Raw genomic sequence first — 15155 nt, 5'->3', positions numbered from 1 at the left:
ATTTGTATAATAAACATGAAAGATAAAAAGTAAATAAGACAATAGATTTTAAGTCACTTTGTAAACTTTAAAACTATAGATAGATAAAGAGATTTTTTAAAAGACTATTGGAGAAAGAAGAAACAGTTCTTTCTCAAGCATAGGTACTACTTGTACCACATGCTAACACTGGCTACCACAGCAATCCATCCAATGCCTCTAGAAATAGAAGCTAGGAGCACTAGCATGGATTCACAGATCCTGATCTTAATACCTCCCTTAATGCCAATGTGACCTTGATTAAGTGCTCAGTCAGTCGTGTCCAACTCTTTATGGCCCTATGGACTGTAGCCCACCAGGCTCCCCTGTCCTTGGAATTTTCCAGGCAAGAATACTGGAGTGGGTTGCCATTTCCTGCTCCAGGGTATCTTTCTGACCCAGGGATCAAACCCACCTCTCTTACATCTCCTGCATGAGCAGACAGATTCTTTACCACTAGCACAACCTGGGCAACCCCAACCTTGACATAAATTCAAGACAACTGTCTTCTTGCTGAGGTAGGCGAAAGCAATATATGCTTATCCAGGGACAACCAGAAAGCCTGTAACCATTGCAACATGAGAGTAACTGGTGAGTTTTCCTTTTTGCAGAGCAGCAGTATTTGACAGCCGAAGCAGAGGTTTGAAACCATGGATGACTGCCCTTCTCATTGTACTGTTACTGACAGTGGTGGCTGTGGCTATTGGTCTTCTGGTTCACTTCTTAGTCTCTGGTAGGTAAAATTATGGATTTCGCTCAGTTTGATTCATTTTTTCTGTAAAGCTTCATTTGTACATATGTAAATTAATTCCATCCAAAAATAATGTACTTTCACTAGTAAGTATCCACATTTTAAATTGTTTAATTTATTCAATCATTTCATCACCTACTGTCTAGTATGTCCAAGTATTTTTCAGGGCAACAAGAAACAGCATTAAGCAAAGCAGATAAATTTCTCACTTCCTTGGAGCTCACAATCTAGTGTTCTTTACAGAGTCTACACAAAAGATCAAAATATTAATTGTCTAAAATTTACCAGTAATCATAATAAACTCTAATCATTCATGTATATGCAAGTGAAAAATTTTGATGAATTAGTCATTAAAACTGGCTTTTTTACTCAGCATTTTCTATTAGCATTTCTAGAGGAAAAAAATACATGTCCAATGAGATAATGAATTTTGAAGTGATTAATAAATTACAAGTATGATGCAATATGATTACTTGTTTTTACAGAAAAAAATTTACTCTTTCAAAAACAATATTCAGGGATTATTTTTCTATTACATGATATATTTATAATTCCACAAAAATTCACTTCAGAATTCTCTTTATATTTCGTTACTCTGCAGAATGCAAAAATTTTGGATAAATGCCCACAATGTCAATCTCACATAGATGTATGTTGTAAAAACAACTAGTTTTTACTAGAATTGACTTATCTGTTGTCATCTTCCCCAGACTTGGTGGAACAGTGAAGATTCTTTTAGGAACTTTACAGGGCTTCTAAAAACATAGTTCTGGGCCCCATATAATATCTGTAGTTTACACCAATGGCAAAAGATTCTCAGGTCAGTTCATTTAACACATAGAAGCCCCTTTACTATGAGTATAATGTCAATTATAATATGGACCATATAGATTAGCTATTGCAGGGGCCAAAAAAAGCACTACTGAGTCCAGAGATGTCCCTCAGAGACAGATCATCCTGAGGTTCCTGTTCTTAACTAGATCCATTCCTTAGGAGTCTTCACTGCTCTGTTTTCTTACCTTTCCTGAGAAAACAAGCAGAGATCTGATTGATTCACTCATATTACACACTGTTCTCACCTCCAGCCTCAGACAACCTTTTCCCTGCCTTTCTTTTCACATCTTTCTTACTGTCCCTGGTTCTTCTGTTACAAATCAAAATTTACAAAAATACTTATTTACCTCTACTTTCAGTAGGGTATAAGGTGCTATACATTTCACCTCAGCAAGAAGCAATATAGTAATTAAATATGCCACCTCTAGAGCTACACTTGTCTGGGTTTAACCTTGGATAGCCACTCACTAGTTATATAGCTCAGAGCAAGATATTCAATGTCTCATGCCTCACTTTCTTCATCTGTAAAATGAAGGTGATACCAATCTTAGATTTGGTGTTTGAACAACAACAACTATTATTAACAAAGAGCATTAATCATTATTTTTATTGTATTTATTATTAAACTAAAGTAAAATCTCAGATATATATTCAAGACTTCATATTGGCCCCATCATAGTTGAGCCTTGGATCCCAAAATCTATCCTCAAAACCTCTTAATTTAATTACTTTTCTTTTCATCACAGACCAGAAAATGGAGTACTATCATGCCACTTTTAAAGTTTCAGATCTACGAGGCAACCGTAATTCTGGACAAAACAGCCCATATCAGTTTATGGAATTACGGGAGATTAGTGAAAATCTGGTAAGTCAGATAAAATTCTATCATTAAATAATGCAAATGGAAGGAATTTTTGTTAGCTGTTTCCCCTACTATTTCTTAAAACATGATTTTAAGACCACTTGCACCATAATCATCTTGCAGATTCCAAGGCCCCACTCCAGACCCTCTGAGTCAGTGTCTGATGGGATGCGTGGATGGCGAGGGGGGGCTAAGGGAATCTACAATCTGGCAAATGGATGATTCTGATAAATCACTCTTTATAGAACTCAACCACCTCACTTAAAAGTGAGAGAACAGAAGCCAAGGTATCCGAGTCCATCACTCCTCCATTCTACCACAATATTAGTCAAATGAAAAGCTTAATCATACCAGAAATGGTTATAAGTAAAACCACATGCTTTTTTTTAGACCATATTTTAAGATTTAAACTATTTTTTAAGAATGAAAACAGGAAAGAGGATTATAAATGTTCATTTTATCTCATAAACATGCTAATTAAGATAGAAATCATAGATACATTGTGAAATACTGAAATGTAATGCTAACAACTATGTTAAAATTGAAATACAGGACAGCCTTTACATCCCCCCAGAAGTAACCTCATTTGTATCATAGCTCTGCTCATGATGTGTGTGACCCACACTCAAAACTAAGGTCAAGTTAACTTCCTTGACAAGGAGCCACAGAGCATAGAGTTATTTTAAAAGAGTGGAAATGTCAGGTATGTTGGTTTGTTTTAGTCAAAGAATCTTTTTTTATTCAAGACATTTCTTTTCTTTCTCAAACCAATTTCATTTTTTCATATCACTATTTGATCTTTGTCCATGTGGATACCCAGTTGCAACATATTTACAGTAATATTATTGATGGAGTTTATAAATTATATATTTAATTCTCATTAAATTATTCACATATGTTCTACCTTGCAGTCTCATTTCCCCAAATCAATAATTACATTTATAGATTGATATATACCATCCATTCTTCTATATTCAGAGTACCTTAAAAATTAGCTTTAGCAATCCTTTCTTGAGGAATGCCAGAAAAAACTTGGTTATATTAACCCAGTACCCCTTTTCTTCTGACCCTGAGTGACTCCACAAAACCTCCTCAATGTGAAAATACTAATAATTAATTAATCTTAGTTAAAAAGACACATAATTTCTTTGAACATTGAGAAATATTTATAATTTATCAGGAAAAATTTAAATTTGTTTTATGTTTTACAGCCAACATTGTTGGTGTTGCTTTAGGCTGACATTGTTTCTACTGAAGTAAATGGAGAGGAATGCAGATCTTTTCAAAGAAAGTGAAAGAAATGCACTTATAAAGGTTCATCTATAAGTGTTAGAAAGTGGACTTTGAAGCTTCAGTAAAGCATACATTTGTAGATGTGAAAGAACTTTAGATACAAAAGTTGTTAGGTGACAACACATTACCATCATGAGAGCATGCAAGTCCCTTCTCTAGTTGTTTATTTTATTTTATTTTATTTTTTTTTGAGTTTGCGTGTGTATTCAGTCAACTCTGACTCTGCAGCCCCATGGACTGTGGCCCTCCAGGTTCCTCTGTCCATGGGATTTTCCAGGCAAGAATATGGGAGTGGTTGCCATGTCCTCTCCCAGGTGGTCTTCCCAACCTCAAGGTTGAACTCATGTCTCCTGCATCTCCTGTATTGTCAGGAAGCCCTCCTTCTCTAGTTGCTACTGTTTATTTCTTCTCCTTTATTCTCACTCACCTCCCCTTGCAGGCAACCATAATACATTTCACATATATTCTTTTGTTTGTAATAATTCTTACAAAAGTACAGTTTTGTTTTGTGTATAGCTCATGTTTTTACTTTATTCTTTGTGTTATAAATTCCTTGTTTTAGTCAGTTTGGGCTGCTATAAAAAAGCACCATAGTTTGAGTGGCTTACAAACAACAGAAATTTATTTCTCACAGTAATGGAGGCTGTGAGAAGACTGAAGTCCGGCCATTAACGTGCTCAGGTATTGGAAAGGACTATCTTGCAGAATGCAGACTTCAGCCTTCTTGGTGTATCCTTACATGGTAGAGAGCAGGAAGGCTAGAGGTCTCTGGGATACATTTTACAAGGCACTAATCAGACTCATGACCTAATCACCTCCTAAAGGCCCCACCTCCTATGAAAGTGTTAGTTGCTCAGTCGTGTCCAACTCTATGTGACCCCATGGACTGTAGCCCACCAGACTCTTCTGTTCATGGAATTCTCCAGACAAGAATACTGGAATGGGTTGCCGTTCCCTTCTCCAAGGAGATCTTCCTGACCCAGTGATCGAATCCAGGTTTTCTGCATTGCAGGCTGACTCTTTACTATCTGAGTCACCAGAGAGAAAGCCACCTCCTGTACATTGTCTTTACTATGATAAGTTCCCTCTATGCCCACTGTCTGGAAAGGATTTTTTTTTTTTTTCCAAAAAAATGCGCACTATCTGGAGTGGAGTTTTTTTTTTTTTTTTTTTTAACATGCTATCTAGGTTGGTCATAGCTTTTCTTCCAAGGAACAAACGTCTTTTAATTTCCTGGCTGCATGAAATCACGGTGAATGGTCCTTTTAATATATTCTTAGATTCAGTTTGCTAGCATTTTGTTGAGGATTTCTGTATCTATATTCATCAGTGATAATAGTTGGTAATTTTCTTTTTAAAAAAATATATCTTTGGATTTCTGTGCGTTGATTTTATATCCTGCAACTTTACTATATTCATTGATTAGCTCTAGTAATTTTCTGGTGGAGTCTTTAGGGTTTTCTATGTAGAGGATCATGTCATCTGCAAACAGTGAGAGTTTTACTTCTTTTCCAATTTGGATTCCTTTTATTTCTTTTTCTTCTCTGATTGCTGCGGCCAAAACTTCCAGAACTATGTTGAATAGTAGAGGTGAAAGTGGGCACCCTTGTCTTGTTCCTGACTTTAGGGGAAATGCTTTCAATTTTTCACCATTGAGGATAATGTTTGCTATGGGTTTGTCATATATAGCTTTTATTATGTTGAGGTATGTTCCTTCTATTCCTGCTTTCTGGAGAGTTTTTATCATAAATGGATGTTGAATTTTGTCAAAGGCTTTCTCTGAATCTATTGAGATAATCAAATGGCTTTTATTTTTCAATTTGTTAATGTGGTGAATTACATTGATTGATTTGCAGATATTGAAGAACCCTTGCATCCCTGGGATTTAAAGCCCACTTGGTCATGGTGTATGATCTTTTTAATGTGTTGTTGGATTCTGATTGCTAGAATTTTGTTAAGGACTTTTGCATCTATGTTCATCAGTGATATTGGCCTGTAGTTTTCTTTTTTTGTGGCATCTTTGTCAGGTTTTGGTATTAGGGTGATGGTGGCCTCATAGAATGAGTTTGGAAGTTTACCTTCCTCTGCAATTTTCTGGAAGAGTTTGAGGAGGATAGGTGTTAGCTCTTCTCTAAATTTTTGGTAGAATTCAGCTGTGAAGCTGTCTGGACCTGGGCTTTTGTCTGCTGGAAGATTTCTGATTACAGTTTCAATTTCCATGCTTGTGATGGGTCTGTTAAGATTTTTTTTATTTCTTCCTGGTTCAGTTTTGGAAAGCTGTACTTTTCTAAGAATTTGTCCATTTCTTCCACGTTGTCCATTTCATTGGCATATAATTGCTGATAGTAGTCTCTTATGATCCTTTGGATTTCTGTGTTGTCTGTTGTGATCTCTCCATTTTCATTTTTAATTTTATTGATTTGATTTTCCTCCCTTTGTTTCTTGATGAGTCTGGCTAATGGTTTGTCAATTTTATTTATCCTTTCAAAGAACCAGCTTTTGGCTTTGTTGATTTTTGCTATGGTCTCTTTTGTTTCTTTTGCATTTATTTCTGCCCTAATTTTTAAAATTTCTTTCCTTCTACTAACCCTGGGGTTCTCCATTTCTTCCTTTGCTAGTTGCTTGTAGAGTTAGGTTATTTATTTGACTTTTTTCTTGTTTCTTGAGGCATGCCTGTATTGCTATGAACTATCCCCTTAGCACTGCCTTTATAGTGTCCCACAGGTTGTGGGTCGTTGTGTTTTCATTTTCATTTGTTTCTATGCATATTTTGATTTCTTTTTTGATTTCTTCTGTGATTTGTTGGTTATTCAGAAGCGTGTTGTTCAGCTTCCATATGGTGGAATTTTTAATAGTTTTTCTCCTGTATTTGAGATCTAATCTACTGCATTATGGCCAGAAAAGATGCTTGGAATGATTTCAATTTTTTTGAATTTACCAAGGCTAGATTTATGGACCAGGATGTGATCTATCCTGGAGAAGGTTCCATGAGCACTTGAGAAAAAGGTGAAATTCACCTTTCAGCTCATGCAGCTCAATTTCAGAAAAATAAATGACCCAATCAAAAAATGGGCCAAAGAATGAACCAGACATTTCTCCAAAGAAGACATACAGATGGCTAACAAACACATGAAAAGATGCTCAACATCACCCATTTTCAGAGAAATGCAAATCAAAACCACTATGAGGTACCATTTCACAAAAGTTAGAATGACTGCAGTCCAAAAGTCTACAAGCAATAAATGCTGGAGAGGGTGTAGAGAAAAGGGAAGCCTCTTACACTGTTGGTGGGAATGCAAACTAGTACAGCCACTATGGAGAACAGTGTGGAGATTCCTTAAAATACTGGAAATAGAACTGCCTTATGACCCGGCAATCCCACTGCTGGGCATACACACCAAGGAAAACAGAATTGAAAGAGACATGTGTACCCCAATGTTCATCACAGCACTGTTTATAATAGCCAGAACATGGAAGCAACCTAGATGTCCATCAGCAGATGAATGGATAAGAAAGCTGTGGTACATATACACAATGGAGTATTACTCAGCCATTAAAAAGAATACATTTGAATCCGTTATAATGATGTAGGTGAAACTGGAGCCAATTATACAGAGTGAAGTAAGCCAGAAAGAAAAACACCAATACAGTATACTAGCACATATATATGGAATTTAGAAAGATGCCAATGATAACCCTGTATGTGAGACAGCAAAAGAGACACAGATATATAGAACAGTCTTTTGGACTCTGTGGGAGAGGGAGAGGGTGGGATGATTTGGAAGAATGGCATTGAAACATATATAATATCATATAAGAAATGAATCGCCAGTCTAGGTTTGATGCAGGATATAGGATGCTTGGGGCTGGTGCACTGGGATGACCCAGAGAGATGGTATGGGGAGGGAGGTGAGAGAGGGGTTCAGGACTGGGGACACGTGTACACCCGTGGTGGATTCATGTTGATGTATGGCAAAACCAATACAGTATTGTAAAATAAAGTAAAATTTAAAAAAAAAAAATATATATATATATATATATATATATATATCTTTGGTTCTGGTATCAGGGTGATGCTAATCTCAAAGAATGAGTTTGGGTATTCATTCCTCTGTAAATTTTGGAATAGTTTCAGAATAAGTGTTAAGTCTTCTCTAAACATTTGATAAAATTCACCTGTGAAGTCATCTGGTCCTGGACTTTGTTTGTTGGGAGATTTTTAATCATAGTTTCAATTTCAGTACTTGTGATTAGTCTGTTCATGTTTTCTTTTTCTTTCTGGTTTAGTCTCATAAAACTGTACCTTTCTCAGTATTTGTCCATTTCTTCTAGGTTGTCCATTTTATTGGCATATAGTTGCTTGTAATAGTTACTTCTGTCTCTTTATTATCCTTTGTATTTCTGTGTCTGGGCTTCCCTGGTGGCTCAGAGGTTAAAGCATCTGCTGTGTCTGTGTAACTTCTTTTATATTTCTAGTGTTATTTATTTAAATTTCTCCTTTTTTGTCTTGATAAGTCTGATTAAAAGTTTATCAGTTACTTCTGTCTTTTCAAAGGACAAGCTTTTAGTTTCATTGATCTTTTCTGTTCTTTTCTTCTTCTCTATTTATTTCTACTCTGATTTTTTGATTGCTTTCCTTGTACTGATTTTGGGTTTTACTTATTCTTCTTTCTGCAGTTGCCTTGGTGTCGAGTTAGGTTGTTTGAGATTCTTATTTCCTGAGGTCATATTGTATTGGACTTCCCCAATATGTTTAGTAACATATTGTTTAGCCTTCATGTGTTTGTAATGTTTAGCTTTTTTCTTATGTGCATGCTGTCACTTCCGTCATGTCTGACTCTTTGCAACACTATGAACCATAGCCCACCAGGCTCCTCTGTCCATGGGATTCTCCAGGCAAGAATACTGGAGTGGGTTGCCATGATCTATTTCTAATCTCATACTGTTGTGGTTGAAAATGATGCTTGATGTGATTTGAATCTTCCTAAATTTACCAAGGCTTGCCTTGTGACCCAGCATGTGATTTATCCTGGAGAATGGTCCATGTGCACCTGAGAAGCATGTGTATTCTGCTGTTTTCAGACAGAATGCTCTATAAACATCATTTAAGTCCATTTGTCCTAATACATCATTTAAGACCGGTGCTTCTTTATTGATTTTCAACCTGGATGATCTGTCCACTGATGTAAGTGGAATGTAAAAGTCCCCCACCATCATTGTGTTACTGTCAATCTTTAGATGTGGCTGTGGGCTCTGGAAAGCTTTAGGAAGCCCGTCTGTTGATGGATGGGGCTGTGATCCCACCCTGTTGGTTGTTTGGTCTGAAGTATTCCAGGACTGGAGTCTACAGGCTGTTGGGTGGGGCCAGGTCTCCATGCAAAAATGGCAATCCCTGGAGCACACACCAAGGAATATTCTCATCATCAAAGTCCTTGCCTTGCCAGTGGGCCACACCTGATTCTTGGCTCCCCAAGAGACTCTCTAAGACTTTCAGGTAGATCTATGGGCTCCTATGGAGTCACTGCTTTGCCCTGGGTCCCAGTGCATATGAAAATTTGTGTGAACTGTCCCAGAGTAGAGTCTCTATTTCCTCAAGTCCTGCAGAGACCCTGCACTCAAGCCCTGCTGGCCTTCAAAGACAAATGCTCTGGGGCCTCCCCTTCTCAACGCCAGAACCCCAGAGCCTAATGTGGGACTCAGAACTTTCACTCTTATCGGAGAACTTCTGAAATGTATTTATTTTCCAATTTGTGAGAAGCCCATCCAGCCAGTATGGGGTTTGATTATATAGTAAATGTGCTCCTTCTAATAGCTTGTGATATGTTTTCTTTGTCTTTGCACGTAGAATATTTTTTCTGATAGATTCTACTCTTTATGTGGATGGCTATTCAGCAGGTAGTTGTGTTTTTGTGAGAGAAGGTGAACTCACATCATTCTATTCTGCCATCTTTTCTCCAATTTCACTTACTGGCCCCACTTTCTAAGACCTTCATGTTGCAGGTTAGAACTTCAACATATGAATTGAAAAGTGAAGTCGCTCAGTCATGTCTGATTCTTTGCAACCCCATGGACTGTACCTGCCAGGCTCCTCCATCCATGGGATTTTCCAGGCACAGGAAAATCTTGCCAACCTAGGGATCAAACCCAGGTCTCCTGCCTTGCAGGCCGAACTCTTTACTGTCTGAGTCACAAGGGGGCTTCTATGAATTGGGCAGGAAGCAAATATTTGACCATTGCATCATTTTTGTTTAATACTTTTTTACCCAGATCTGTTTTTTTAACTCTATCCATATTGATATATTTACATTTAAATCATTTCTATTAACTCCTGTATAATGAGTTGTAGTGTATATCTTGGAGAAGGAAATGGTAATCCACTCCAGTATTTTGTCTGGTAAATCCCATGGACAGAGGAGCCTGGCAGGCTACCATCAATGGGATTGCAAAGAAACAGACATGACTTAGTGACTAAACAACAACATCAATAAACCCTTGTTTTCTTTGGAATCTTAACTCTATAATTACTGTCACTAAAATCCACAATGGAGGAAGTGTGGGTTCAATCTTTGAGTCAGGAAGATCCTCTGAAGAAGGAAATGGCAACCTACTCCAGTATTCTTGCCTGGGAAAAAATTCCATGGACATTGAAGCCTGGTGGGCTACAGTCCATGGGGTTGCGAAAAATCAGACATGACTTAGCAACTAAACAACAAGTGTATATCTGCAATACTGATCTCTTGTCCATCATCTCAAGAAAGACTGAACTAAGCATCCTCCTACTTATCCCTTTATGGATCCATTCCAGTTCTTCTGGAAGCAGAATGACTGGCTCATTGGGTGTGCATACACTTAATCTGAATAATTGATGCTGAATTGCTCTTCAAAATGGCTGAATTAGTGTGCACTCCCATCTGTAGTGCATGAGGATTCCTATGTCCCCTTATCTTTGTCAACACTTGGTAACATTTGGCTTTCTAATTACAGCCAGTGTAATAGGCATTAAAAGTGTATCTTATTCATAGTTTAATTTGCATTTTTCTATTGCATATTTCAATTGTGCATCACTGCCATATACTTGTCAGCCTTTCAGACTTCCATTTCTAAAAACGTCCAGGTCTTCAAATTTGAGTCAGTTCTAGTAAAGTGGATGAACCTAGAGCTAGTTATACAAGTTACTCAGAAAGAGACAGACAAATATCATGTATTAATACATATATATGTCATCTAGAAAATGGCACTGATAAACCTATTCACAGGGCAAAAATAGAGACTCATATATAAAGAATAGACTCATGGACACTGCAGGGGAAGGAGAAGTTGGGACGAATTGAGAGAGTAGCATTGAAATACATACATTACCATGTGGAAAATAGATAATGGGAAGTTGCTAATGAGCAGGGAGCTAAGCCTGATTCTCTGTGACAATATAGAGGGGTGGGTTGGGGTGGGAGATGGGAAGGAGGTTCAAGAGGGAGAGGACATATGTATACTTATGGCTGATTCATGTTGATGTATGGCAGAAACCAACAAAATATTGTAAAGCAAGTGTCCTCCAATTAAAAATAAATACATTTTAAAAACTGTTCTTATTGTTTGCCTATTATTCTATTATAGCTGTTTTATTAGATTATTAAAATCTTGCTTTGTAAGATTTTCTTATGTTTTGTACATGTAAACAGTTTTTTGTAATAGACATTGCACTTATCCATTCCATTTTTTATTAATTTGAGCCATATTGTCCTTCAAAAAACAGAAGTCCATAATTTTAAAGGAATCATATTTACCAGTTTTATCTGCCCATAAATTTTTAAAAGAATTTATTTCCTCTTTTTAAGTCATAAAATTATTTTACCGTACTTTCATTCTATTAAACTTATACTTTTACCTTTTACAGAAGGTTTTTAAATGCATCTTAAGTCTACTTTTGAATGTGATGTTAGGTAGGAACCCAGGTAGTGAGCTAGTTTTCCCAATGTAACTAACTAAACAATCTATGAAATATATGATTATTCAGCTCATGACAATTTTTAGCCCCTGAGTCTTACAGTAAAGGAAACACAATCCACCTCTTCAAACTCCTTTCCATCTCTTTGGAGTGATGATAGAAACACACATTAACTGAATAGCACCACATGATATAATTAAGGACTAAATTGTCCATTGAGGACAATAAGTGCAGAAGAACTTCAAAGAGGATCAACTAGGGTTCACATGGTCGAGAAAGGTTGTGTATTATTTTAGCCCTGTTTAAGTTAGATGGTGTCCCTTTCCCTCCACTCCCCATGAATTTACCTTTAGGAGAATTCTAGGAAGTATTCAGGCCTCATCCAGAGCCACCCCTGTGTATTGTTGCTAACTCCCAATGAATAAACCAGATTCTCCTCTCTGATCTATGTGAGTGCTAATTAAACAGCCAAGAAAGACAGGTTGTAGATCTTGTTCTTCCTCATATTTCAGGATTTACTGATTTGAATGGAAATGGAGACGCAAAACAGAAATGAGTTCATGCTCAGATTCTACTAAAATCCATTCCAGTTACTAGATAGTAGCAAGGACATATCTCATCTTTCATATTATTCTTCAGATAAGACTCCAGTAACCAGACACTATGATATTCCCAAATAGGTAGGTCTTTTTCATTATTATTATAAGTTTGAGTAGGATCACTGACTAAGGGAGCACTTCATTTGAAGAAATATATTTCAGAAATATTTTCAAAGTATAGCATCACTACAAATGTGAAAACCAAAAACTTGTAACATTCTAACAATAACATTAGTTAACATGTGTTGAATGCCAAGCTCTCAATTAGCTTAGCACCTTAACCACTGTATCTGTATTATTTTAGTTAATTCTCAAAAAACAAACTTATGAAGTAAGTACAATCATTATCACAGTTTTATAGATGAGAAAATCAAGGTATCAAAGTTAATTTACCCAAGGTCATTCAGCTAGTAAGCAATGTAGTTAGGATTTAATATTACATTTTCTTAATAAATTTTTGTCATCTGTAAGAATCATCTGCATGATTTTATTTCCTATCTACCATCCCACAAAACACCAGAAATCAAGTAATTATCTGTGTTATATTTTTCTCTTTCAATTACAGTTGACCCTTGAACAACATGGGTTTGAACTGCACAGGCCACTTATATGCAGATTTTTAAAACAAATACATGCTATAGTGCTGCATGATTAGTGGTTGGTTGAACTCACAAATGCAGAACCAGGGATACAGAGGACCAACTGTGAGCTATATGCATATTTTTGCCCTAACTCCCCAGGTTGTTCAACGGTCAACTATGTAACCACCATCTGAACTGACAATAATGGCACTGGTTAGAAACTTTCTTAGGGTTGTCTCCAAAAAAAAACACATGACTCCTGTACCCAAAGTAGTTCTGAATTTTATCTTCCTTGTGCCCAGGAACACCAGAACAGGGCCTAAAATGATCCTCAAACTATCCTTGAGATTATGTGTCTAGAGTTGTAGAGACAAAGAACTTGGAAACAGAAAGTGATGTAAGGAGAAGACATAGTTCAGGAACACTCTATAAAGAAATTGAAGCACCAGTGAGAGACTTGGCTCTCTGAAGCAGGATGCTCTTCTCTTGAGAAAAGGCAACCGGGTCAAAGTAAAAAATTTAGCAAAGGTATTAGACTATCTAAAGTTTGGAGTTGCATAAGGTAATAGGAGTAAGAGGCCCAATGCCTGGTGTAGGGCTATGGTCCTGTTCTGAGAGGAGTGATTGAACTTGAAAGTCTAGAGAAGAAAATAAAACAAGAACAACAACAACAACAACAAAAGCTTCATGTTCAGAGGTTCAGAAAAATTGGATGAAGAATATAATGAATTCTTACTTGGGAGCTCAAACTCACATCCATTTTGTAACTGAAGATTAGGAATGACTAATAGAGGAAAATGTGTATCACAACCTCTGCCTTCAGTGTATTTAATTTTAATTCTTAAAGAAAAAAGCTAGTTGTATATTTCATGTCTGATCTTCAATAAAACATTGCAAAGGAGGCATTGTTATTCACACTTTATAGATAAGAGAATTAAGCTCCTGAAGCTAAAGTGCACAGTTTGTAAATCGTGTAGGTGAGATTTGGAGCGTATAGGTTAACTCTAACATGTGCTCTGTCCACTAAATTTTTCTACTTGTCAGGAAGGGACTCAACTATAACAGAAAGTTCAGCTCTACATCAGTTCTTCTCCCATTTAATTTTTAAATCCATACATATTATAAATCTACATGTTGTATTAGATCACTTTTACTCAGCCAACACATTGGGATTACATTACTAATTATATAAAGATGCTTCATCTTTAGTTTCTTCATTTTCTTGTATCAATTTTTTCAGCTTTATTAATACATAATTGACATATAACATGTGAAATTTGATGATATGATACACTTATGTTGCTAAATGATTACCACTGTAACATCTCCATCATATCACATAGTTATTTCCTTTTTTGGGTGAGAACATTTAAGATCTACTCTCTTAGCAGCTTTAGGATATATAACACAATGTTGTTAAGTATAATCACTGCAATATACAAGAGATCCAAGAGCATATTCATTTTATAACCGGAAGCTTGTACTCTAATCAATATTTCTGCATTTTCCCCATCCTCTAGCCTGGTAACTATCGTTCTGCTACCTGTCTCTATGAGTTCAACTTTTTAGATTTCACATGTAAGTAACTTAGTAAAGTATTTGTCTTTGTTTGACTTATTTCACATAGCATAATGCCCTTAAAATCCATCCATGTTGTCATAAATGGCAGAATTTCATTCTTTATCATGGCTATAGAATGTACAACTAACCTTTGAACAATGCAGGTTTGATTTTCAAGGGCCCACTTATATGCAGATTTTTTTTCATTAGTAAATTCAGTAGGATTACATGATTCAACCATAGTTGGTGGAATCCATAGATGCAGAGCCATGAGTAGAAAGAAAATATTTATATGGGAACTGTGGATATGTAGGGCAAATTATTTGTTTTACGGGGACTTCCAATCGCACAGAGGTTCAGCACCCCTAGCCCCAACATTTTTCAAGGGTCAACTATGTCTTTAACCACTTATTTTTTCATGAACAGTTAGGCTGTTTCTATATCTTAGCTACTGTAATAATGCTGTGAGGAACATGGGAGTGCAAATATCTCTTTGAGATCCTGTTTTAATTTTCTTTGAATGCATACCCAGAAGTCAATCCAACCAGTTCATCCTAAAGGAGATCAGTCCTGGGTGTTCATTGGAAAGACTGATGCTAAAGCTGAAACTCCAATACTTTGGCCACCTGATGTGAAGAGCTGACTCATGTGAAAAGACCTTGATGCTCTGAAAGACTGAAGGCAGGAGAAGGGGATGAAAGAGGATGAGATG

At 36.5% G+C, this 15155-nt stretch overlaps 1 protein-coding gene across 1 annotated transcript in view; it reads left to right on the top strand.

Moving 5' to 3' along the window:
* Nucleotides 1-672: 672 nt before the first annotated feature.
* Nucleotides 673-15155, top strand: part of LOC138082304 (transmembrane protease serine 11A-like) — a 44776-nt gene continuing 30293 nt past the window's right edge. The window contains exons 1-2 of the mRNA XM_068975597.1: nt 673-751; nt 2350-2468. Of these exons, the coding sequence (XP_068831698.1) occupies nt 673-751; nt 2350-2468 (198 nt within the window). The remainder of the gene's footprint in view (nt 752-2349; nt 2469-15155) is intronic.

The sequence above is a fragment of the Capricornis sumatraensis genome, chromosome 7 (assembly GCF_032405125.1).
Source record: "Capricornis sumatraensis isolate serow.1 chromosome 7, serow.2, whole genome shotgun sequence".
In the NCBI taxonomy this organism is placed as follows: domain Eukaryota; kingdom Metazoa; phylum Chordata; class Mammalia; order Artiodactyla; family Bovidae; genus Capricornis; species Capricornis sumatraensis.
Note: the sequence above shows the minus strand (reverse complement) of the source record. Positions and strands in the feature narration are given on the sequence as shown.